Source organism: Rhinichthys klamathensis, unplaced genomic scaffold (assembly GCF_029890125.1).
Source record: "Rhinichthys klamathensis goyatoka isolate OS25496 unplaced genomic scaffold, OSU_Roscu_1.1 h1tg000207l_1, whole genome shotgun sequence".
In the NCBI taxonomy this organism is placed as follows: domain Eukaryota; kingdom Metazoa; phylum Chordata; class Actinopteri; order Cypriniformes; family Leuciscidae; genus Rhinichthys; species Rhinichthys klamathensis.
This window is the reverse complement of record NW_026606732.1, coordinates 436,176-461,085: the sequence shown is the minus strand read 5'-3', so window position 1 is coordinate 461,085 and position 24,910 is coordinate 436,176. Positions and strand designations below refer to the sequence as shown.

Below are 24,910 nucleotides of genomic sequence, written 5' to 3'. Positions count from 1 at the left end.
CGTCATCCCTGCCCACTACATCTGCCTCGCTCATTTTCCTCTCATTCCTAACACACAATACTTCACGCTGTTGATGGAGTAAGAGTATGACTATTTATTTGTCTGTGTCTTCTAATGTGACTTTTGTAATGTTTCCAGTAGAGGGCCTTTTACTTAATGTGACACATTTGTCTTCGCTGAGTTCAAACACTGTGGCTGGTATGACCAAATCACGGGAAGTAAGTCCATAGCACTGTAATGGTATAATAATATTGCTATTTAGTTCATATTAGTATCTAATATAGCTTTTCCCTCCCCAGTGAAATAAATACTTTTACAATGAAAAATATTTTTACATCTCATTTTATTATTTCATCTTGGAATTTGGAAATTGATGGACACAAATCTAAGTATGTTACTCTTATCTGACACTAATATTAAAATGGTTAATGAATACATTCATTTTATAATGTTTTTTGTTTTGTCGGATACCATCCATATTGAAATTAAATGAAAGATTGCAGAAGATTGGTGTGCAAACGGTAGCTCAGGTAACACAAATGTGACAGAAAGCTATCCTGCCCAGTTCCCACACATTTCCATTATACTACCCAGCCCTACATGCAACAATAACTATATGTTCCCACTACAACCATTTACAAGCCTCCTGTCTGCTGAAAGGGTCTCTTCATTCGAGTGGGTATATGGAAAGCATGCTTTAATCAGTCACATCCAGATGGTCCTAAGTCACTCTGACATTCATTGCTAAGTCATTGCCTCACTTTGCCACATCCAAGCCAACTCAGAAGGGGGTGCATTCATGCTCCAGTGATGAAGTTTCCACTATGGGACGGCCCACAGAGGTTTCTTTGTTGCTCAGATCTGTGTATAGCTGTGTGCATGTAGGTGTAAGTGCAGTGGGGGCAAAGGAAAACCAATGTCTTTGTTCTTCCATTTGGTCAAAAGATGCTCAATAGCTAGTTTTGCAATTTAACTTGACCATTATGATGTTATTATTGTTGTTGTTTTCTTGCATTGTGTCATTATTTTCATGACAAGTATAGCACATTTACCCTCATATTACTTTGAGTAAAAATCTAATTTTCGTTCAAATAAAAATCTTCCCAACTGGACACATTATATATATATATATATATATATATATATATATATATATATATATATATATATATATATATATATATATATATATATATATATATATATATATATATATATATATATATATATATATATATATTTGTTAATTAGAATCTGAACAAATGAAAGCAATACAACCCATACTACCATGGCTCACAGTTAAAATTGTACTTTACAAATTGTCTTTTAATTTTGAGGTGAAATATCCTGACATGGACACATCTGGAAAGTTTTTGTGAGATCCACCACCTACCTCAGGAAATCTCTCCTGTTAGCTTATGTAGATGTTTTGTCATTTGTAATGTACATTTATTCTCTAAAAGGCTTTATAAAACATATCCCCTGGTTTCACAGACAAGGCTAAAGCTAGTCCCAGACTTAAATAAATGTTTGAGCTGTTTTAACTGAAAGCAACTTGCACTGATATATCTTAAAATATGCCAGTGTCATTGTTTTGTCTCAAGCTGCACAACAGTAATGTTTTTTTCCTAAAGCACATTTATTTAACTAAGGCCTAATCCTGGCTTAATCTAAGCCCTGTCTGTAAAACCAGGCCATTTCTTCTGCAAAATGGATTTTGCTATAGGTTAAACTTTATTAAAGAACATCTGGACTTTGTTATCCAGTTGTTGAAGACATTTTGACTGGCGAAGTATAGATTTCATACCACATCAGAACAAGTAAAGAAAATCATCTGAGTGGGATGAAATGCATTCGGATGCACTTCTAATCGAATATTGTAAAGTGACAGGACTTGGATGAAAACACATTCTAATAGCAGCACCAAATGCCAAACACAAGGAGTGTGAATTGATTATTTATGTCAATCAATATTGTTATCAGTTATAGATAAAGAGAAACAGACTGTTTTCACTGATGTATGTCGATATTTGCCTTCATTCACCTAACCTTCGGTTTTGTTTTTTAGATCTGGAAAGGTTTGGTCTCCAACTGGAATAGAAGAAACCAAGACAAGTCCATACACCGGAATACTGGAGTCGGAGTCACAGGTATAACCCTCATATTTGATTTTCCCATAGGATACTATTACAGACAGCTTCATTTGCATTTTAATTGAAGGGATTAAGCAGAAACTTATCCAGAGAAATTCACAAAATGCTGTGAGCATGTTGTGATCTGTTTCATTGCCTAGCAACAACTGTTTGCTTCATAGAAATATAAACTACACAATGCCTAATTGTCTTTAAATGTAAAACAAAAAATTCCATTACAAAAGCCTTTTGAGGACTAGTTGAGGTCAAATATATTTATTTGTTGCCTTCTGATTGAACGAACTATAACAAAGATGAATAAATACTCGAACAATGAATTTCTTGTTTGTTAGTTAAAGTCCCCTTGTAGTCAATACTTTGCTCCTTTAAAACTCATCTTTGTATTTAGTACTCATTTTACTCATTTAGTATGCGCGGTTCTATGAATACGCAAATGAGCCCCGCCTCCACTCACTCACTCAGCTCAGAGATCCACTGGTTGGCGATCACACGTTGATCTGATTGGTTACAAGGTCGTTTGTGACGTCAGAAACACCAGCGATTTCAAACCGTGTTTTTGAGACTGTCTTTGGTTCACTGCAGTTTTAAGCAGAAAATACTCAGCAATGCTGTCGACTCATGAACTTACACATGGTGTGTCTTAAAGCATATTAAAAACACCACAACATTTAAAAGCATGATTTTCACCACGGGGACTTTAATGCGTTAACTAATTTTAGTTAACTTATTATATAGTTACGTTTGAAATGAAGGGATGGACATGTTTATTTGCGCCTTTAGATATGTCAATATCGTCAGTAAGACTCACAAGTTTACACATAAAGTACTTCTTGAAGTCAAAGAAGCTGATGAAGTTTAACATGGTGCTCTTTTATAGTCATGCCGGTGCACGTCACCTGATTACCTCAGCCAATAGAATTGGTGTGTTTGCACACATGCTTCAGACACTGGTTCCTCTAGAAGCATTTCCGTAGCGTCACCACAATGATGCAGCGTCAAGTTCCCTCAAAAGGGGACTAATAAAGACCAACCTCTGCTGGATAAATAATGGATAAGGTCACTCCCTAAATATTATATCAGAAGAGGAGAATATTAATTTAACCATTAATGTTTAAATAGGGTAATGTCACATTATAACAGGGTATTACATAGATTGACAGTGCAGGCATGATATTTTCACATCAGAAAGATGACTTTGTGGCTGGTGCTCTATGGAAATTAAATGCAATAGTCCACAATATTGCCTTTGAATTCTTCCATCCTAAAATACATTTTTAACATGATGCTAATGTTTTCTTTGTATTCCCTCATGTAAGGAAAAATAGCCTATGTCAGCCATTTTGTGGCAAAAGAGACAGATGGTTTCAAATCGTTCTTGGCCCTGACACTGGAATCAGTTGGGCATTGCACAAACCTCAGTAAAGTCACATTCACATTTGGTGACTGTATGTCATAACGTCTATAAAGTGTTTCAGTGATTTCCAGAGCAGATGTGTGCCTCATGCTGAGATGTAAGTCATTGTGGCTTTTGCCATGGCCACTGGAAAGTATGAAAGTTGAAAATCTGTAAGAATAGCGATAGAACAAGTCACGTCATTTCCAATGGAAGGAGACACAGCCAAGCATGTGGTCGAGCCAAAGAATTTTTCAGAGGCTGTATTTTAACCCAGACTGTGTAGGTCGGAGCATAACTGAGGTATTGTTTCACTGCTCGGAAGTCTTGTCACCAGCTGTAATATGAGACTTCCTTAGAGACTTCCTTAAAGTTGGTCACATATGATCCACCATGCTTTTAAGGCCCTCTTTTATAGCCATAGTTTATTTAGTTCATCTATTTTGGTTACCAGCTATCATCATTACTCCAATCTTCAGTGTGTCACATGATCCTTCAGAAATCTTTCTAATATATTATTAGGAATGCACGATATATCGGCCACCATATCGGCATCGGCCGATATATGTACATTTTTAATGTTATCGGTATCGGCCAAATAAGCAAATTTGGCCGATATATTAAAGCCGATAAATAATGTATTATTTCCTCCAGCTGTGACACTTCAAATGTGCACTGTTCAACATGATGGTTTTGAATTGCTTGAAATATGATTGGAATCACTTTAAAAAGGATATCGGCTACAAAAAAATATCATGAGATACCATTCTGATTATCATGAGAACATTATAATTGTGTGTGCGTGGGACATGGCTTTTAATGGTAATACCTTTTATTTTTGTAATCAGCCTCTCAAAAATGATATACAATTTTAATTTATTGGCCAATATATCGGTTATCGGCTTTCAAATATAAAGAATTATCGGTTATCGGGATCGGCCCAAAATATTCATATCGGTGCATCCCTAATTATTTTCAATTATCACTGGTGCTCAATTATCAATAATGGTTTTTATTATTATTATCAATGTTGAAAACGTAATATTTAATATTGTTATGTAATTGTTCTTTTCAAAAGTTATTTTAAATTGTTATAATAATTCAGGCTTGGTGAAAACACAAGACTTCTTTCAAGAATGCATTTATTCCAAACTTTTTACCAGTACTGTATGTATATATCTCAACTTCCTGACTCTAAGAAGCTATATCTTGTTGTGTTTTATGTTACCAAATATCTCAAAAATTGTTTGGTGCATTTTTAAGTCTTGTATGAATAAATCCTAAATTGTGCTATTTTTGAATGAATATCTCTATATTACGTGTTCGGAGAGGGAACGGTGATGTTACGGGGCTGATGCTGGGAGTGGGTTGTTTTAGTCTGTCAACAGTGGCCATATGGTTTCCATCAGGTCCTCCCTTCAACTTCCCTTGCAGTGTTCAGGTCGATATCAACCTCAATAAATCACGGGTCATTTTCCCCAAAGCATGCCTTAATTAATAAAAGTATGTTTGAGGTCAGTTTTGATTTATACAGTTCATTGCTAGCAGTAGCAAACTGCTTTGTTTGGTTGGTTCTGAATGTTCTGGCTCTGTGGGCAGTCACCCAGAACCAAAGGGCATGCTGGGATATCACTGTAAAACAGGTCAGTGAAACCTGATGATGGTCAGGATTTATGAGCAGACACAAACACTCCTCATAAATATCTCCCTGGTCTTTCTGTGTTTCTTTTGGACCCTCGCTGGCGATTATGGGAAACTAGCAACATTTACTTTACCCAGCAACAAAACTGTTCTCATTGGTTGTGTTTTGTGTTGAACCCCTTTAGACCTGATTTTTTTTACCTACATGATACTTATGAAGATATTAAATCATATTAATAAAAGTTAGGGGTCATATCTTTGGATGATCAGGGGCCAATGAGTGACCAGGCATTTCTCATATTATTAAAACTTAAAATTGTATTGGTTTACACAAAAAAAAACGTGATATCCATACCAATGGACACAATGTCTGAAGGGGTTAATTGTCACCCACGTCCCATTTTCACGTTTGAAAATGCATTAATTAAATGCAGTATAAATAACAAGCACTACCATGATGTATGAATAATAGGGATGCACCAATATGAAAACTTTGGCCAATACCGATAACCGATAATTCTTTATATTTGAAAGCCGATAACCGATATATTGGCTGATAAATCTAAATCCAAATTTTGACATATCTTTTAAGAGCCTGATTACAAAAACAAAAGTCTCACTATTAAAATCAATGTCCCAAGCACACAGTTACGATGTTCTCTTCTCGCTATAATTTTATGTAGCCGATATGACAGACTTGCTACATGTTGCACTGAACCGTATTTTCCTTTTTTGAAGTGATTCCAATCATATTTCAAGCAATTCAAAACCATCATGTTGAACAGTGATTATCTGAAGTGTCGTTAATAACATTTTCTTAGCGGGCCGATAACAATAACATTAAAAATGATCGTATATTGGCCGATATCGATAAGGTTGCAGAAATATCGTGCATCCCTAATAAATACGTTACAATTTTAACAATTTCTCTTTTTTGCATTACAATAATTTGCATTACGTGAGTTACATGAATAAAAAATCAGCTAAAATGTGCTTAATAGCAAAATACACATTCTTATTTCTGTATTTTTTTAATATTCATATCTCTCATTTGTAATTCTTTTTGTGTCTGCTAAAAGGTTTCGTGAGCATTCTGACCCATTCAGAACTTCTTAAGAACCAAACTGCTTTTAAAGTGTGTTGGATAGTCGCCTGATAAGGGTGTCTTGTAATATTTCCCCTGGTATGAGAAGTATGATAAACGCAGCGTGTAAAAGGAGAGTCTGTTTCAACCACTCCTCCTATTTCAGTGATCCTCTAGATTCACTGTTCTGCAGAATAGGTTAAATAAATCAATTTAATGAGACATGAGCCTTATCCAGATTTATTAAATAACAAAAATCTAAGCTTATAGTGAAATTGTATGTTTAAAAAGGGTAGAGAGGTACAAATGAGCGGTTTTCAATGTAAGACTACAAAACTGGCACTTTTATAAGCTATACACCAGATGTGTAGACTAGTAAATCTGCCATTTTTATTGCAGTTACACCCATTTGTGGCAGACATGTGAACTAAAGGAGCATGCATCTACGTTTCCTTTCCAGCAAAGGTCAGAACAGACGTTATTTCTAAATATTATCATTATTATATGCTTTAGATAACCATAACTGTAACGTAACATAATGTTTCTATTAGTTTCAGTAGTAATCAGCTAGTGGTTGAATCAAAGCGAAGGTAGAAGATCCACAAAATAACACAAAACACCATCATGGTAACACACATGACAATAAAATAATGCAATAAAAACATACATAATGTGCATTACTGATCAAAAAGCTTAGAAGAAAAAGCATCAAATGTGATGTCACACAAGCTATTCTGGGAATGTCAGCTTTTCACTGCACATTATATTTCTAAAATATCTTTTTTATTTCTAAAAATGGTGCATTTAACTGTGTTTTACTGTAAAATTGCATGAAATGTAAGTATATAGTGTATTACAGTTTTCCCCTGTATATATAAAGAGAACTACAGTTCATGTTCTGTTTATAATTTAATTTTCAATGAGGGCATTTACAAAGATACTGGTGCAAAGAATTCTGTTTTTAACATTATGTGTAGAACTGAAGAGAAAAAAAGATAAATGATATGAACCTATCAAACCCATTATCTCGCACGTTGTTTTAAATGAGGAGAACAGCTGGCTTCTGTCCACTCAAAGATGAGAAATGCAATAAAACGCTTGTCTTGCTGTCCATACCGACTTTCTGAAATGTAATAAAGATTGATATGAGATATTTTTCCTGGTCATAAGGCTAAAAACAACAGAAAACAGACGAATCCTCCTGCCTCCTGCTGTGGGACTGAAGCACAGAGCACTGCTTAGATGGCACAGTTTGACTTATGTGAACGTATTCCTCCACCATCTATGAAAATACTGCCGGTATTTATTCTCCCTCGGGTCGTTCCAAACCAATATGCGGTTATTTTTTCTTGGAACACAGTAAGATAAGCCACACATTTTGGTATCAACTCCCGAGAATAAATGTTTCTTAAACAGCAAATCCTCATATTAGAGTGATTTCTGAAGGATCATGTGACACTGAAGACTGGAGTAGTGATGCTGAAAACTCAGCTTTGATCACAGGAATAAATTACATTTTAAAATATAATCAAATATAGAAAAGTTATTTTAAATTGTAATAATATTTCACAATATTACAGTTTTTATGGAAGCATATGGGTTGCAATATTCAATTTGAAATGCAATATGTAAAATGGCAATGCATATCTGTAGTTAAATTTACATTTTCCATTTGTGCAATGTTTGGTGCAAAATAAAAATGATAATTCATCGTGATCGTGACATGATCGGCTCGGAATGCATTCTCAATTTGCATGTTGAATTTTGCTACATTTATTAGATCTGACATTTTACATGATCATTTTGCTACAGATTTTGGTTGAACATTTTATCATTTCTGTAATACATTTCCATTTTAATTTTGCAAATTATAAAGCGTTAAAATATGTATTCAATTTACATATTAAAACTAGTGAATGAGATGGCAAATGTAAATTATATAATAGATTTTTCATTTTCATTTTGCACCAACGTTGCACAAATATAATGGAAAATGTCAAAAAAATGCATTGTCATTTTGCATATTACATTTCAAATTAAATATTGCTACCCGTATGCTTTCATAAGTTTTTACTGTATTTTTGATTGGATAAATGCAGCCTTGCTAAGCCGAAGAGACTTAATTATTGCACATTTTGACTATGATATCAAAACTACATCCCTCCCAAAATGGTGTCTTAATATTTATATGGAAATGTTGCCTGGCATTGCGTATTATAAAACATTGGTGCATTCAGTTTCACTGTTTTTTTGTGATCAGTTGTTTTGTATAATAATAGATTGAACAACACATTTGCAAAGTTTTGACTAATTTGCTACCGTTCCTTCAGAATTGTCACCATAATTATTATTTAATGAACTTTTGTTTGAACTTAATGTAGATTTATTGCCAGTAATTTCTGACATGCCGAGTTTTAAATTTGTCAGCCATTGATATTAAATGAAGTTTCTTCTTTTCTCAGAATTAGTCCCCAAATACGATGCTTCAGACAAACCGTTTAACAAAACAACAACAAAAAAAGATGTCTCCACTCCAATAACACAAATAAGTTGCCTTAAAGGACTGCTGATGTCATTAAATGGCTGCTAACTTATAATCAAAAGCTGCGCTGACCAGAGGCAAATGATGGGAGTTTGTCTGCAACAGTAAATATTTACATATTTTCTGAGTAAGCTGTTTATTGAGTGCATGTCAGATCTGTAAACCTGTCAAAGGCTGTTTTATGTTCCAATCATACAGTCATCACAATTCAGATTATATTAGCTCTTAGTTGAAACAGTGAATAATTTGCTTCGAGTATGTTTTTTTGTGAAGAGATTTGGATGGTATTACCATAGGGGTTATGGAGTTATTATCCTGTCAAATGTCGAGAGCGCATTATTGTAGCGCGAAAGTACATTAATATAATGCGCGAGCGCGAATCTCTCTGCTCGCGCGCGGAATATAATGTGCCGAGCGTGAATCTCTCTGCGCACGCGCGGAATATAATGTGCCGAGCGTGAATCTCTCTGCTCGCGCGCGGAATATAATGTGCCGAGCGTGAATCTCTCTGCGCACGCGCGGAATATAATGTGCCGAGCGCATTATATTAATGTTCTTTCGCGCTACAATAATGCGCTCTCGACATTTGACAGGATAATAACTCCATAAGGGGTGTAACAATATATCGTGTCACAATATAGCAATAAGAAAATGCAACATGTATCTTGGATAGTGACAATATTGTGTATAGTTCACCCAAAACAAAAATTACTGTGTAGAGAAAAAATCCACGTTTTTAGAGTTTGTGTCAGACATTAAACTACTATATATAATGTGGAATATAATGTTAATAATGTAATGGGGGAATATTTGTGGTCCTGATAATGCCAGATGTCTGATGTTACCAGTAAAAGTGTCCTACATTATTTTAAATATATCTAGTCAGTGACAGCACAAGCATATTCATCTAAATTAAAATAATTCAGTATTTTCAGCTTCAGAATCATGAATATTGTTATTCTGGTGTCTCTATTGTCCTGTGCTTTGGGTTTCAGCACCGAGTCCAAGACTATTCATTTACACACACAATGGAATTTCAAATTTAGCATTTTAATCAACAGAACATTTTTTGTTAACCTTATATCATACGTCTTGGAGTATCGCAATAATATCGTATCCTGATATGTATTGAATCGTGAGATGAGGGTATCGTTACACCCCCAGCTTACAATCAAAAACTACTTTTTTTCCCCCTTTTTTTTTACAGACCTTTCGACCAATCAGCAGTGGCTATAGCCCCACTCCGAAGAGTCCATCGCCCAAGAGTCCCATCACAGGCGGTGTGTCCCACAATAACGGCAACTCAAGACCAACGTACAACAGTCCAGCCGGACTGTATTCGCACAACAACGGCAATGGTGCCCTGCCAAAGCAGATGGCAGGCCTCAGCCTGGGCTCTCCTCACAGGTGGGACATTTTACAGTTGTTCACACATGCACAGGAATAGCTAAATGGGCCCTATTTTAAGGATCTAAGCTCATGGTCTAAAGTGCACTTAGGTTGTGTCCGAATCCCCTTTTGCTAGTTTAACGACGGGGAAAATGGTCGGCGCTCCCGGCGCATGGTCTAAAAGGGTCATCCCTAATCTCTTAATGAGTAATGGCTGTGTTTTGGGCGCAACGTGCAAAAACAAACAAAAAAACAGAGCCTCATCTCCCATTGCCTTTAAAAGCCAGTTGTGCTCGCGCCATGGAGGAGTTTACAAGCGGAAAAACTGAACGCTTCTCTAGCGAGGAAACAGATCTGCTCGTGCGCGAGGTTAAAGCGTGCAAGAAGACCATCTACGTTTTATCTTTTATTTGTAATATTTGGCATGTTTGTGTGCTGCTTCTCGTCCCTGTGTGTGTAATAAGCAGAGTGTACGTGCGTTGTGGACCTCACATCACTAACGCACTCTTTAAATAACAAAAAAATACTGCTCCATTGACTTTAGACCAGGTTTCAGTTGGTCAATGCCTCAGTCTATTTCAGTTCCTCAAAATAGCAACGCTCCAACAATGCGTCTGAACACACACCTCGTTCTCAGACCAGCAGCCCATGGGTGAACAGGGCACAAATGCATTCGCTATTTAAACAATGTGGCGCAGGACGTGAAAATGAAAACTGCGCCAGGCTGAAACTAGCAAAAAACACTTGCGTTGCGCCTGGCGCTGCATTGCACCAGGTGTGTGATAGGGCCCAATGCATTTTTCTTTGGAATAACAATCAGACCAGGAACGCAAGGTAAATAGGGTCAGATCTAAATTCATGTTAACTGTACACAGCTAAACTCTAGCCAACACAAACCACACCGCAGTTTCTGCAGTGGTGCCAGAAACGCATATTTATGATCCTCACAAGGCTGTGAGAAACGTAGTGATTTATCAAGGAAGCGATCTTGGGGATCTTTCCCATGTCGGACATCAACAGTGCAGGTCCTGTCTTCACTCAGAGCACTTGCACACAACAATAAACATCTCAGGCTGAAATATGCTACAGCTCTTCAGGCATATTGTTATGTCCAATTGAGTTCATGAGTTCAGCGAAGCGCGGGACTGGAAGAAGTGAACCGTTTTCAGGGAACATCTGCCGCACTGATATTTGCACTAGTGTATTTGGATGTAAGATAAGGGTGATCGAGAACCGTTTGGTTGCTTGCCGTTTACTCTGAAAAGGACAAATACGCTGTTTATGAATTCCTGCATATGTAAGGTAGAAGTTGTCATAACACTGATCACTCTCATGGAAACTTCCAACAAGGAAATCCATCAAAGTATCTAACGTGTACTTGGGGGGAATCGGTTCCTTCAAAGATCTTAACTCATAACAACAGTCAAACTTGTTTGGACACTCATTCTTTATTAGTAGTAATGGTGATTTCTGGGGCCGATCACGATTACTGTACGTTCACTGTAAGCAGTATTGGCCGATATTGATCGCCGATACTGAAATAAATAATAGGCACACTATTTTTAACAACAATGTATTCAAGTATGAATAAATTAAGAGATGAGAAAGTATCATGAATTGACAACTCTTAATTCATTGACAAGCAACATATTCCACTGATGAGGTGATTAGGAACAGCTCAAAGCTTAACAAATTGCAGTCTTTATCAACAGAAAGTAATCAAATGTAAAACAACATTGCATAGTCTTCACAATATAGATTAAACCTACTAAAGAGCAGTGAGTTATTTTCTCTTTGTCTTTTCTTGTCTGATTAACATTAATAACACGGACGGCAGCAGGAATATGAGGCTGCCGTCACTTTAAGAGCTGAATGCACGGATCCAATATACTGATACACGTGCGACCTATTTCCCTAATGTTTATGTTCACTTAATACAACCGAGGGTTTTTAAGCAAATACTCACCAAGCAGGGCATTTTCACCAGTTTTTGAACAGTTGGTAACACTTTACTTGAAGGGGTGTGCATAAGACTGACATGACACCTTCATAATCATGACAGGACACATGTCATGAATATGAAGGAGGGTTTATGCATGTTTATGACAACTGTCATTAAGTGTCATCCGCTCAATTATGACATTTTGTTTGAGATGTCTTTGTTATGACAACTTGACGACATAAACCAATACATCATAACCTGTCATAAATATGTCATAAACATGACATAGCAGATTAATTATCAAACTTAAGAAAGCACTTAGCTTTATGGGTTAACATTACATTAAACTGTCAGGTGGTTTTGACATTGGCTGTCATGAGGCATTATAACTGTGTCCTGAATATTTTTCTTGACCTCAACTACAGTGGTACACATTGAATTTGTCATTAAAATGTTATAATGGCCTCATGACAGCCAATGTCAAAACCACCTGACAGTTTAATGTAAAGCTAACCCATAAAGTTTCTTAAGTTTGATCATTAATCTGCTATGTCATGTTTATGACATATTTATGTTGTCAAGTTGTCATGGCAAAGCACTGACAGGTTATGATGTTATGGTTTATGTCAAGTTGTCATAACAAAGACATCTCAAACAATGTCATATTTGCATTAAAAATTTCATGAATTACACTTATTGACAGTTGTCATAAACATGCATAAAACCTCCTTCATATTTATGACATGTGTCATGTCATGACTATGAAGGTGTCGTGTCAGTCTTATGCACACCCCTTCAAGTAAAGCGTTACCAAACAAACTGGGTATTACCGTTAAGGCGCAAACCCGAAGCTTAAAGTTCACTTTACTCATCCGTGTTTCACTCCTTCCCGTAGCGCACGCACAGAAAGCCGTTTGATCTCTGATCTAGCTGATTTGGACGTTAAGTTTGTGCTTCTAGGGAGGAATGAAATCGCACCACTGTGAAGGACAGAAATGCTCTACAATCGCACCGCTCTAGTTTCTTGCTATCATTGCTCTAGGTTTGCTGTCGTTGCAATATCACCAAAAATGTTGCAGATTTATTGTCCTTTTCAGACACCCGGTAGAACTGCCACCACCGGTCAAACTTTATAAAGCTATTATGGACCAATAACCGGCGCCCGATCAATTTGAGCACCCTTAATTATATATATTATTTCACACATTTTAATTTAAAGATAGTAAAAACACATGCATAACAATTGCTGTTAAACTGTGATAAAAGAATTCTAAGTAATAAATTATTTCCAGCATTAACAACTGCAGGTTTATTACAAGATTCAGCTTTACTGTGTCCAATCTTTTGACTGGTAGTGTATGTGTGTATCTGAATATTTGTAACAAATGTGTTGCATTTGAATTTTAAACCAATTACTTTGGCTTCCATTCCTTTAGAGATGTACTGAAGCTTTTATAAATAACGTGATGCACTGAGAAAGTGTTTAGTTCAGTATGAAAACACATGGCAATAGCCGATGTTTATGTACGAGATCTGGATATGTTTTCCTTTCAGTTTCAGCCCTGAACCACCAATGAATTCATCAGGCAACCGCAATGGTTTCGACCCGCAGTCGGACGTCTACAGGATGCTTCAGGACCCCGAGGAACCTGTGTCCGCTCCCAAACAATCTGGCTCCTTTAAATACCTGCAGGGAATCCTGGAAGCTGAGGATGGGGGTCAGTCTTATTTAATTATTTCTCTCTCAGAATCAGGCTTGACGAATGCGGGTTTATTTCAGCAGTGGCGTGTAACGCACTCACTCCTATTAGCCAGTTTGGCAGGTTGAATTTTATAAAGTTTTTAATTGTAGTTTTTTAAAAAGGCATCTGAAATAGTGTAGTGTTGTCAAAAACGTATTGCGCATAATTTTACTCATTCCCGCAGATTTTGAGCTCAAACCCAAAGTGTGGCACTTAAAGCCGCCTCTCAGTACTAAAAAATTGCTGCTTATTGTGCTTAAACCGTCAAATACACACAAAATAATGACAAAATGCCAGTCTTGGGAAGTATTCACGTAATGTTTTATGTGAACGTAAACGGTTGTGAAAGAAAACACATGTGTAACAGTATATTGGATCTGTGCATTTTGTCTTAAAGTGACAGTAGCCTAATATTCCTGATGCCAAATTAGGAGATAATATTAAAAATATCTATATGACAGTTTTTCCCCCATGGTGTGGATGTCAAAATTGTGGGCAGTGAAAATGCTGAGTGGCTGTAACTTTGGAAAACCACTATCCACAGCGGCTGATGAGCAGAAAAGTGAATGTCAGGCCGTGTTCAGAATGTATTCTGGAATTGTTAATTATCGATAATGTCCTGTATTGTAATTTTGTGTGTGATCAAACCGATAATACAATGATTATCGCCTCAGTATGTTCAGTGGAAACAATAACATAAGAATGATGCAGTGTTTTTTATTACAATACATCGCTATTTACTTGTTAATTAGAAATGCTACACTATTTTGAAAATTGTCTCGCTATTGAAAAATGTATCCAGCAAAAGCACTTTTTTTGGGGACAGATTGCTCTCTCGTCTCTTGGAGGCGTAAAGCTCCCAAAAAATGTTGTGCTTTATGTCATATAAGCCCAAAAATGTGTTTTGTCTAAGCCAGATCCCACGGAGAAGCTTCTAGAGCATGCTATACTTACGCCTTCGCCATCTCTCGCACACTGAATTAGATCCCCATGGAGCCACAGGGATCAGGGATCAAGTGTTTTAGTGTGTAATTAGTGGTATTCGTTGACAGGTTTGGAGTAGTAACCTGTCCCAGCAGTTCTTGGGAATAAGGAATAAGTTAATGATCTCACTTTGGCACAACAACAGTCAGATGGCTGAGGCGGGCACCATTGAGACAGTTACACATATTATTTTATCCGGATGTTTCCTCGTTCAGCGTGAAACAGAAGATAGGAGGAGGCCTTGGCAGCTGTGCTCCATACTCTGTCCCAACCATGCCCTGAAGCTAACACACACACACACACACACACGGGATTTTCAGCTACGTCTGCGTGGAGAATAGCGTCTGACCTGGGATTGAAGTGTGAAGGACATTAATTCTAGCCATCTCTTGTTCCAGGGACAGCTGTGAAGCGCTTACTCTGGGAGATTTTTTTTTGTTTTGGGCTAAACAAGGCGTCTTGGAAAGTCAGATGTAGCCGTTCAAAGCAATAGTTAGCCCAAAAGTTACAATTCTGTCAATACTTTATCCTCCTCAAGTCGCTCAGAGCGTGTACTCTGCTGCCATTGGACACAAAATGAGAATTTTTAACTCTTTCCATGCCAGAATTATTATTTTTTTAAATAATTTTCACAAAGGTTTCATGGCCCCAAGAATATTTTGTTGTATGAATATCTGAGGATGCAATACATCAAAATAACATATCCTCTGCTTTTAAACAACAACAAAAAACTGTTTTATTCTAGCTTCATGCATTCTTTTTTATGAACACTTGAATGTAAGTTTCATTAGAAAAAGACATTTTGAGTAAAAAGCTGAAAAAAAATCACATTTTTGTCAAAGACTAGGCTACATCCAGATGGGATTCAGAAGGATGATCAAAACACAGATGAAGTAGGCCGAGTCCGTCAACACCTCAAAGCTTCACAGTCCTGAAGCTCGTCCTGGGTCGACATTTCATTCAGTAACATTAGCCAGTCTTGATTTATATGTTTAAAGGAGAACTCCGGCGCAAAATGAACCATTGGTCTAATTACACATTGTTACCTAGTCAACCGTTATCTGAGATTTGTTTTCATGATTATCGAATGTAAATAGTTTTATCTCTAAAAACAGTTTAGCCTATAAAGCTAGTATAACGCTAGTATATTGGGCATAGATCAATGACAAATGAAAATCACTTGTTAATACCACTAACAAGGCTCAAAATAGCCCCACACTAACACGGTAGCATAATGAGGGTCCCTACCTTCAAACCGAAGCATTGAGAACTTTGTCAGTGTCCAGACAGTTTAATAAGAAGATATTTTATACATACAGTCAACTTTGCGTATACAGGCAGAAGCCATCTTTGAAAAACAGCCTTTACCAGTCGATCTACGAACCAAAGGTTCATTTTGCGCCGGAGTTCTCCTTTAATGTTGATGATCGCGTTATGCATATGCTTACATATAAGATCGCTTGTTTCTGCTTCTTTTTCGCTTGTGTTTTGATCAGGAGATTCAGTGCTCTTTCAGAAGATGAGTAATAGCGCTATGGAGCCCCCTACCGTATAACAGTGAAAACACGGAAAGCCCTAAATGAAACGTTGTCTCGAAAATAACGGAAGATTCTGTCAATGGCGGGGAAAGAGTTAAAGAATGAATTTAAAGGGATACTCCACTTTTTTTGGAAATAGGCTCATTTTACAACTCCCCCAGAGTTAAACTGTTGAGTTTTACCGTTTTTGAATCCATTCAGCCGATCTCCGGTTCTGGCGGTACCACTTTTAGCATAGCTTAGCATACATCATTGAAGTGGACAAGACCATTAGCATTTCTAAAAAAAAAAAGACCAAAGTGTTTCGATATTTTTCCTATTTAAAACTTGACTCTTCTGTAGTTACATCGTGCACTAAGACCGTAGTAATCAAGAAACTTGCGTAGTAATCAAGAAACTTCACTGCCGTACCATGAGTGCAGCAGGCGTAATGATATGACGCAGCGCCTGAAAATAGTTCCGTTGTGTTGAAGGAAGGTGGCCTATTTTCAGGCGCTGCGTCATATCATTACGCCTGCTGCACTCATGGTACGGCAGTGAAGTTTCTTGATTATTACACAGGAATGAGAGTATAGTTCCTAGCCATATCAGCCTAGAAAATCGCAACTTTACATTTTCCGTCGGTCTTAGTGCACGATGTAACTACAGAAGAGTCAAGTTTTAAATAGGAAAAATATCGAAACACTTTGGTCATTTTTTTTTTTTTAGAAATGCTAATTGTCCACTTCAATGATGTGTGCTAAGCTATGCTAAAAATGGTACCGCCAGAACCGGAGATCGGCTGAATGGATTCAAAAACGGTAAAACTCAACAGTTTACCTCTGGGGGAGTTGTAAAATGAGCCTATTTCCAAAAAAAGTGGAGTATCCCTTTAACTCTGATGAATAGGTTTGTGAGTGAATTAGTGGAACAGCATAATTTAATGCAGAAAGTGGAAAGACTGAGTTAGTGGGGAAGTTTTGGAGAAAAGAAGAACAACCATTAACTTTGGGAATCCGGTAATAGGAAGCCACAATTAAACGATTATGAAACATTATTTAGGTCAGGTGTGGTCAAGTCTGCTTCTCGAGATCAGTGCTGCAACCCTGGTCAAACACACCTCAACAAGATCATCAAGGTCTTCTGAATTAATGGAGAGTTACAGGCAGGTGAAAAAACACTGTGGGAAAGTGGATTTCATGCAAAAATATTCTTATTATGAGTGCCTTTTTCTGAGGTTTCAATCTTCTTTTGTAATCCCCCATTCTCTATGTTCATTTTAGATGCATTTTGTCCCGGCATATCCCAAAGCAACTTTAAATAGCATTCAAAGCAGTTTTTTCTTTTCCCTGGGATCGAGCCCATGACACCGGCGTTGCAAGCGCTACATGCTCTTCTGTTTGAACTACAGCAAGGCTTTTTTGTGTTAGAGATTTTATTTTGAGCATTGCAAGCAACTTGGTAGTAAAATGTGCACAACACTACGACTTATCCTGGACTAAGATGAAATTAAGAAACTATTTATAGCTTATTGTTTTGGAGTTTTGCAATTTTAAGTTTGCACACTGTGATGTCACCCTCCAGAAAGCGTAGCGGTTAAACTGGATCATGTGTGCCTTGATAATCACATCAGTGACGTCGTTTAATGGCTTGTTGTACGACTGTCAATCATGCTTTGTGGATACAGTAGAAATGAATGAGTCATAAACCGAATCACAAAATTGTCTGTGATTTCTCTTGTAAAACATCAATGATTTCAGTGTAAACTAAAAAAAAATTTTTTTAAAAAGATTACCATTAAACATTTTGTTTTTGATTGGTGATGTTCAATTCTTGACCAAATTGTTATTTTTAGCTGGTAACCAGTCGAGCCTGACTGTCAATCAAACTGACTTAAACTTTAGCTCCGGGTTGATGACGCAAGACTCACATCCGAAGTAGCCCACACACATACACACACATGCACACACACACACACACACACACACACACCTAATGAGCCAATAAGCATGTCCAGAAATGCAGCTATGTTTCCAGTGATCCTGAAGACCTTGATGTGTTGGTTCAGGTGCGAGAGACACACACACACCATGATTAGTTGGTTCAGGTGTGTTTCATTAGGGTTGGAGGTAAACTCTGTTGGAAGGTGGACTCCAGTAACTGATGTTCACACTGCTGGCCAATCAGACTTTTTCTCAAATCAGATCTTTTCAGGCAGACTGTCTGCACTATTCATTTCAAGTGAACAAATAAAATGTGTGTCTGTCCATACATAACCAACATGGGTTGCTTTGGTAAGGACGTAGGCCTACCCACGTATGTGACGAGGCTTTCAAAGCAGATGCAGGAGAAATGAAGCTACATCATTTCGCTCTCTAAATTCACGGTGCAGAACTCTTACATCGCACAAGAAAAACTCACACCGTTTGAATACCGGACGAATACTTCTGGCATTTCTGCCTCTGGTTTGACGTTATCATTGTATGTTGCTTTAAGAGTGATGCAAAAGACAATTTGAAATCCGACAATGTGAGATGCATCTGTCAAAATTTGATTGGAACTGCATTTCAGATCAGAGACCACCTCTTAATGTGGTTTCAATCAAATTAGGAAAAATCTGAATTTTTTTGTTTTTTTGCTGTCTAGACTTTCAAAAACGAATCTGGATAAAATCAGTCTGAACATAGCCTGAGTTCGACACCCCTGCGTGAGGGATAGAAGTTCAGTGCATTCAATGGATTGTACTGTTATTTGACAACATACCAATTGTTCAGTTTCTTGACAAAAACTCGCTAAAACGGTTTGAAAAGTTGTACGTTGTAAAAATTGTGTGATCGAGGACCTTTATACTGTGTGTGGCATTGTAAAGACTGTAAGTCTATCCCTCACAGCCTCGTTTTCATCCGCGTTAAAGGATTAGTTCACTTCAGAATTAAAATCTCCTGATAATTTACTCTCCTCCCGCACGTCATCCAAGATGTTCATGTCTTTCTTTCTTCAGTGGAAAAGAAATGAAGGTTTTTGAGGAACACACTCCAGGATGTTTCTCCATATAGTGACTTCAATGGGGTCCAACGGGTCGAAGGTCCAGATGTGAGTTTCAGTGCAGCTTCAAAGTCTCGACACGATCCAGCCGAGGAATAAGAGTCTGATCTAGACAAACCAGCGGACATTTATAACACAATAAACATTTATATACTTTTAATCCACTAATGCTGGTCTTGCACTAGCTGTGATGCGCCACACATTACGTCATCACGATGAAAGGTCAAGCGGGACGTAGGCGGAAGTACAGACCTAGTGTTTACAAAGCCAATGTGCAAAGACTAAGTGAAACGCCATTTACAAAAATATTAAATAAACAAAAGGTCAAACAACGATGTTGAACGATTTTGAAGTTGGAGGAGAAAATGAGATGGAGTGTTTCGCCCTAACCTACATTTTACGCCTACGTCACGCATGACCTTTCAACGTGATTACGTAATGCGTGAAGTCGTGGAAGTGCAAGACGGGCATTTGTGGTTAAAAAGTAATACATTTATTTTCGACTGAAGTAAGAAAGACATGAACATCTTGGACGACATAAGGAGTGAGTAAATGATCAGAAATTGTTCATTCTGAAGTGAACTAATCCTTCAAATTCAAAATGGCATAACCTGACTACGGTCTGTAGGATTGGACACCTGGGTTAATTGAATGAATCAATGACTCACTCATATCACACAAAACAACACTGTGTTGTTGCCATCATTTTGCATAAGAATGGTAACCTTTTTGGTGAATGAATTAAAAAGTTTTAAATCATAGTATCGGCAACTTCATGATCTAGGCAGGACCGTGTCACACACTAGAGGAGCTTTGGTTACTTCATGCACTTTGATCTGCTTTTGTTGCAAAGCTTAGTTCTTGTAAATAACACGAATCACAAGTCAGCGATATTTCTGATGATTTACTGGCGTTAAGTTTCAGCACAATGACAAACAGGAGCGCAACATTCAGGGATTGAGATTAACACCCTCGACACGCCAAACGCGGGTAAAAATGAACTTTGGCGGGAAACGCTGTCGAATCACGAGCCAATCTGGTGTTTCTGTGTTTACTCACTTTGCTGGGGAAGTTCGTGTAAGACAAATCTGTGCGGATTTAGTGCAAATACGCAACTCGTGATCCTCATGATATATTAAATACAGCGTATTGCAGAATCTGCGCATTTCTGGCTTACTTGAACACACACGTCACTACGCAACAAATAACGGCGCGGTTGTTCACTTGCATTGAAGTAATAGCGAATATTAAAAAGCATTTGGTGAATAGAAAAGACATTGTTATTTTCCAGCATCCTACATGTTCTGTGTCCTGTATTGATCTGTCCACCTAAAACACATTTTCGGTAAAAAAAAAGAAAGAAAAAAAGGCCGCTAAAATCGATTCCCTATTTTCGTTTTCGAAACTTGTGTTGGTTGGTCCGATCGATTGTGCAATCGATTTTCGAACGTAAAGTGACCGCCCTAATAGTTGATCACTGTATCATATTCTGTGCCCTTGACTGCAGTTTCTTTTCTTTGCAGGGGTCTCACCGGTGGACAGGCATGGGGTTCGAGGCTTGCGCTCCCCGGTTAAATCCCCCGTCCCGAAGCTGGGCAGCCCCATCACGGCTCCTCTGGCGCCCATGGCCGGCCTACAGAAGCTGCCTCAGTGCACACGCTGCGGGAACGGCATTGTGTAAGTGCCATCTATTGCTGCTTATGGGGGCATGAGCTTTTATAATGTTTACAGGGGTGCATTTATAATGTTAGTATGATTTGTAAATCAAAAATTGTCATAATTTAGAAACGAAAAGAACATTTTCCTACCCTGATTTTAGCCTTCGGTTTAAACGCTCTGTTTTAAGGGGCGTGTCTCTGTGAGACTTAAGTGTAAACGCCCACTGCTGTGATTGGCTGACAGATTTGCATATTAAATGAGTATTACATGTGGAACTTTTAGCACATTTTTACAATTAGAGTTCGTGAAAAGTGTTGATTATAGCATTATATTTAGATCGTGGCATGAAAGAGATCTCGTCATTGTAACTCGATTTCTGCACACTAACAAATGCTTTCATCATAACTATCAATGTAAATAAGAGGTTCGTTGATTATAACAGGAGTTTTGGCGAGAGCCCAGAATTCAGTCACTGACCCAGACAGCAACACTGTGGCCCAGATCCGGCCCACATCCGGTACAAGTGGATTCCTTGTTGTTGTCTGGGGATTAACTTGCTCTGTTTGATTTACAGCTCCAGCGATTGTAAAGGGAGCGTTCTTTAAATATATAATTTAATCACAGTTTAAATAACAGATTATGTTCATCCTTCTAAAAGAAACAATGTGAAGATCACCATTTAGTCACTGATTTGATTTACTGATAAAAACACAATTTTGAGACAAAAACATCTGACTGTAGGTCTTCATGAATCTGCAGAAATCACTGGTCACTTGTGATGTTAGACCAGGGGTGGGGAACGTTGATCCTGGAGGGCCATGGTCCTGCAGAGTTTAGCTCCAACCCTGAAAAAACACTCACCTGCCTGTAACTTTAGCAATCCTGAAGACCTTGATTAGCTTCAGGTGTGTTTAATTAGGGTTGGAGCTAAACTCTGCAGGACAATGACCCTCCAGGATCAACGTTCCCCACCCCTGTGTTAGACAAACGATCTGTAACAAAGCAATAGTGACACAGTAAAATCTTTTTTACTCGCAAAAGTGTGTTGCGTCGTTCCTGTCGGATTCAATATAGAAGAAGCCACAGCATCGTTTTTAAATTTCAGTCTCTCTGCAAATCCACAAGCTGGCACTGCACAACATGTTGCACTCTTCAAAGGCATATTTATCGCTTAGTTGCTGGATCCAGTGTTAGCGTCTCGTCTGTTATTTACCCACTACTTGTCGTGCTGGAATCAGTGGGCGGGGCTACTGAACTTTAGGGTTAGTGATGTCACCAACCCAGGAAGTAGCTCGTTGTAGTCCGTTTGTTGTAGTCCTTAAAAATCGATTTCTGTAAAAGAAAATATCTGAGCGTCGTAACTTTGCAGATGTTGTTTGTGCTCAAACAGCAGCATTACACACTAACTAAAGTTAAAAAAGTGAAATCATAATCAACCTGAATGTTGAAATATACAGCAATATTTGCTGAGAATCACCCCTAAATGAACATCTAGACACTAGATAGTATTGAATAGACTTAGTGTGGTTTATCATCTATAAACATGAGCCTGTAAGTCGTGTCTCGCAGTAAATGAATGACTTTAACAGTGACATGTTCATTGAATAGCTGATTGTTAAATGAAGCCAGGCCTGCTGGAACATGTGGCACAGGTGTTCCCGATAATGATAATGCTGCAAGTCACTCTTCTGCTGTTGGCACTTTCCCACAGGAACATGAGTAAACCGTGATGTCATGTGATAAGAACAGTTCCACAGAAGAAGGAAACAATGCGCCCATTGTAAACGCTGTTTATAGATATTATAGCCTTCAAATATGTACCTGTTCATAGAGATTTATAATAGGAAGTGAATTAGTGATAAGAGATTGTCCAATCAGCCGTCAGGGTTGCATAAAAGACATTTGTGCTTTCTGTGTTATATCATGGTTGGGTCATGTCATTTCAGATTTTTTGTTTCAGCCCATTTATGAAAGGAATTTATTGTTTGACTAAACATTACCTGCTAATCCTACTTTAGCAGTTGTTGACCACCATTTTTATCATACAAGCCTTTTCTCTTTTAAAGTAGTCTATGTACAAAATTTGTTCAAAAACTTTAGATGTTTTTCACTTTAAAATAATAGTCCAGATCACTAGTAGTTCCTAAAGAGTGACTAGGTAACACTTGAGTAATTAATGCTTGTTGAAAGTAAAATAAGACAGTTACGCACATCTCAGACACGTTGATGTTGTGATTATTACTTAATTCGTAATTCTTTAGCATTTGTCATAGTTAGTTGAAAGTTATTAAAGTCCCCCTGTGGTGAAAGTCCAGCTTTTAATGTTGTTTATGTGTCTATGTGGTGTTTTTAATATGCTTTAAGACTAATCATGTGTAAGTTCATAAGTCGACAGCATTGCTAAGTATTTCCTCCTTAAAACTGCAGTGAACCAAAGACAGTCTCAAACACACGGTTTGAAATCGCTGGTGTTTCTGACGTCACAAACGACCTTGTAACCAATCAGATCAACGTGTGATCGTCAACCAGTGGATCTCTGAGCTGAGGGAGTGAGTGGAGGCGGGCTGCGGACACTAAATGAGGCGAGGGTGTCGAGTTACATTCAAGATATTTTAAGGCGTGAAGAACGAAGACAGAACACGCTTAAATATGTAATTTTGCTGATCAAAGATGAGTTTTAAGGGATAAAATTGACTACAGGGGGACTTTAAATGTAACCTTTTGCTGAACATAGCATAAAACATTTTTCTAAACCAACATAAATACAAATAGTAAATTTCTTTTTTTGTATAAAGATTTGTCCTTTTCTCTCTCCTGGACCATTGACCCAATTACTAAATGAAGTGACAATAAAAGTAACAATAAATGTAATTTAACAAGTGTCTTCTAACTGTTTTAACACAGGGGAACGATTGTGAAGGCCAGAGACAAGCTGTATCACCCCGACTGCTTCATGTGTGATGACTGTGGGCTGAATCTCAAGCAGAAAGGATATTTCTTCATCGATGAGAGTCTGTACTGTGAGACTCACGCCAAGGCTCGTGTCCAGCCTCCCGAGGGCTATGACGTGGTGGCCGTCTATCCCAACTCCAAAGTGGAGCTGGTCTAAGCACACACACACACACACACACAGGTTTCGTTGAGGATTCAGCTAGGCAAAGTGGAAATGAGAATAACAAACTCCTGAAGCTCTTCTTTCAGCTCCTGCTCGACTTTATCCCGGACTCACGTTCTGTAGTTCGCTAACCTCGTACTGAAATCCACTTCTCCCTGCAGCCGTTCTAACAATCTGACAGAGCAATTCTGCTACTGCTTTAAGAAGAAAGTTTGACATGTAAGATAACCGAATGGCCCAGACGAACATCTGTTCACCTAGATTCCAGCGGTTCCCTTCTCTGAACGCTGTGGTGAACTCGAGGTGCTCGAAAAGGCCACGAAGAATGTCTCAAGCCATGTGGAAAATGGAAACGGTATTCATTTATTCAGAGAGTTTGGGACGGTATGTTTATTCTTTGGCTAAGAAGCCAAGCTGTGTGTTTTTCTCTCGACGAGCAAGCTTCCATCACCGCCACATCCGGCTTGATGTGGACAAAATGAGTCTGTAGGAATGGAAAAATATCAGTTTTATTGCCTTTGAGCAGATTTAAGGTCCTTGCACACCGAGTCCGATTTTGGCGTATTCGTCATCCTAAAAATTCGTAAAATGTAGTTTCAATCAGTGAGGATCTGAAATAGACAGTTTCCTCTGATAACAGATCACTGTAAACTGTAACGTGGACTCGTGCACTTTCTGTAAAGCTGCTTTGAAACGATGTGTAT

The 24,910-nt window shown here is 37.9% G+C and overlaps 1 protein-coding gene across 1 annotated transcript in view; it reads left to right on the top strand.

The window, feature by feature from the left end:
* The window catches only part of pdlim4 (PDZ and LIM domain 4), a 43,915-nt gene extending 19,485 nt beyond the window's left edge, over positions 1-24,430 (top strand). The window contains exons 3-7 of the mRNA XM_056263531.1: positions 2,069-2,150; positions 10,021-10,220; positions 13,699-13,862; positions 20,956-21,109; positions 23,996-24,430. Of these exons, the coding sequence (XP_056119506.1) occupies positions 2,069-2,150; positions 10,021-10,220; positions 13,699-13,862; positions 20,956-21,109; positions 23,996-24,200 (805 nt within the window). The 3' untranslated portion in view covers positions 24,201-24,430. The remainder of the gene's footprint in view (positions 1-2,068; positions 2,151-10,020; positions 10,221-13,698; positions 13,863-20,955; positions 21,110-23,995) is intronic.
* The last annotated feature ends 480 nt before the right edge of the window (positions 24,431-24,910 follow it).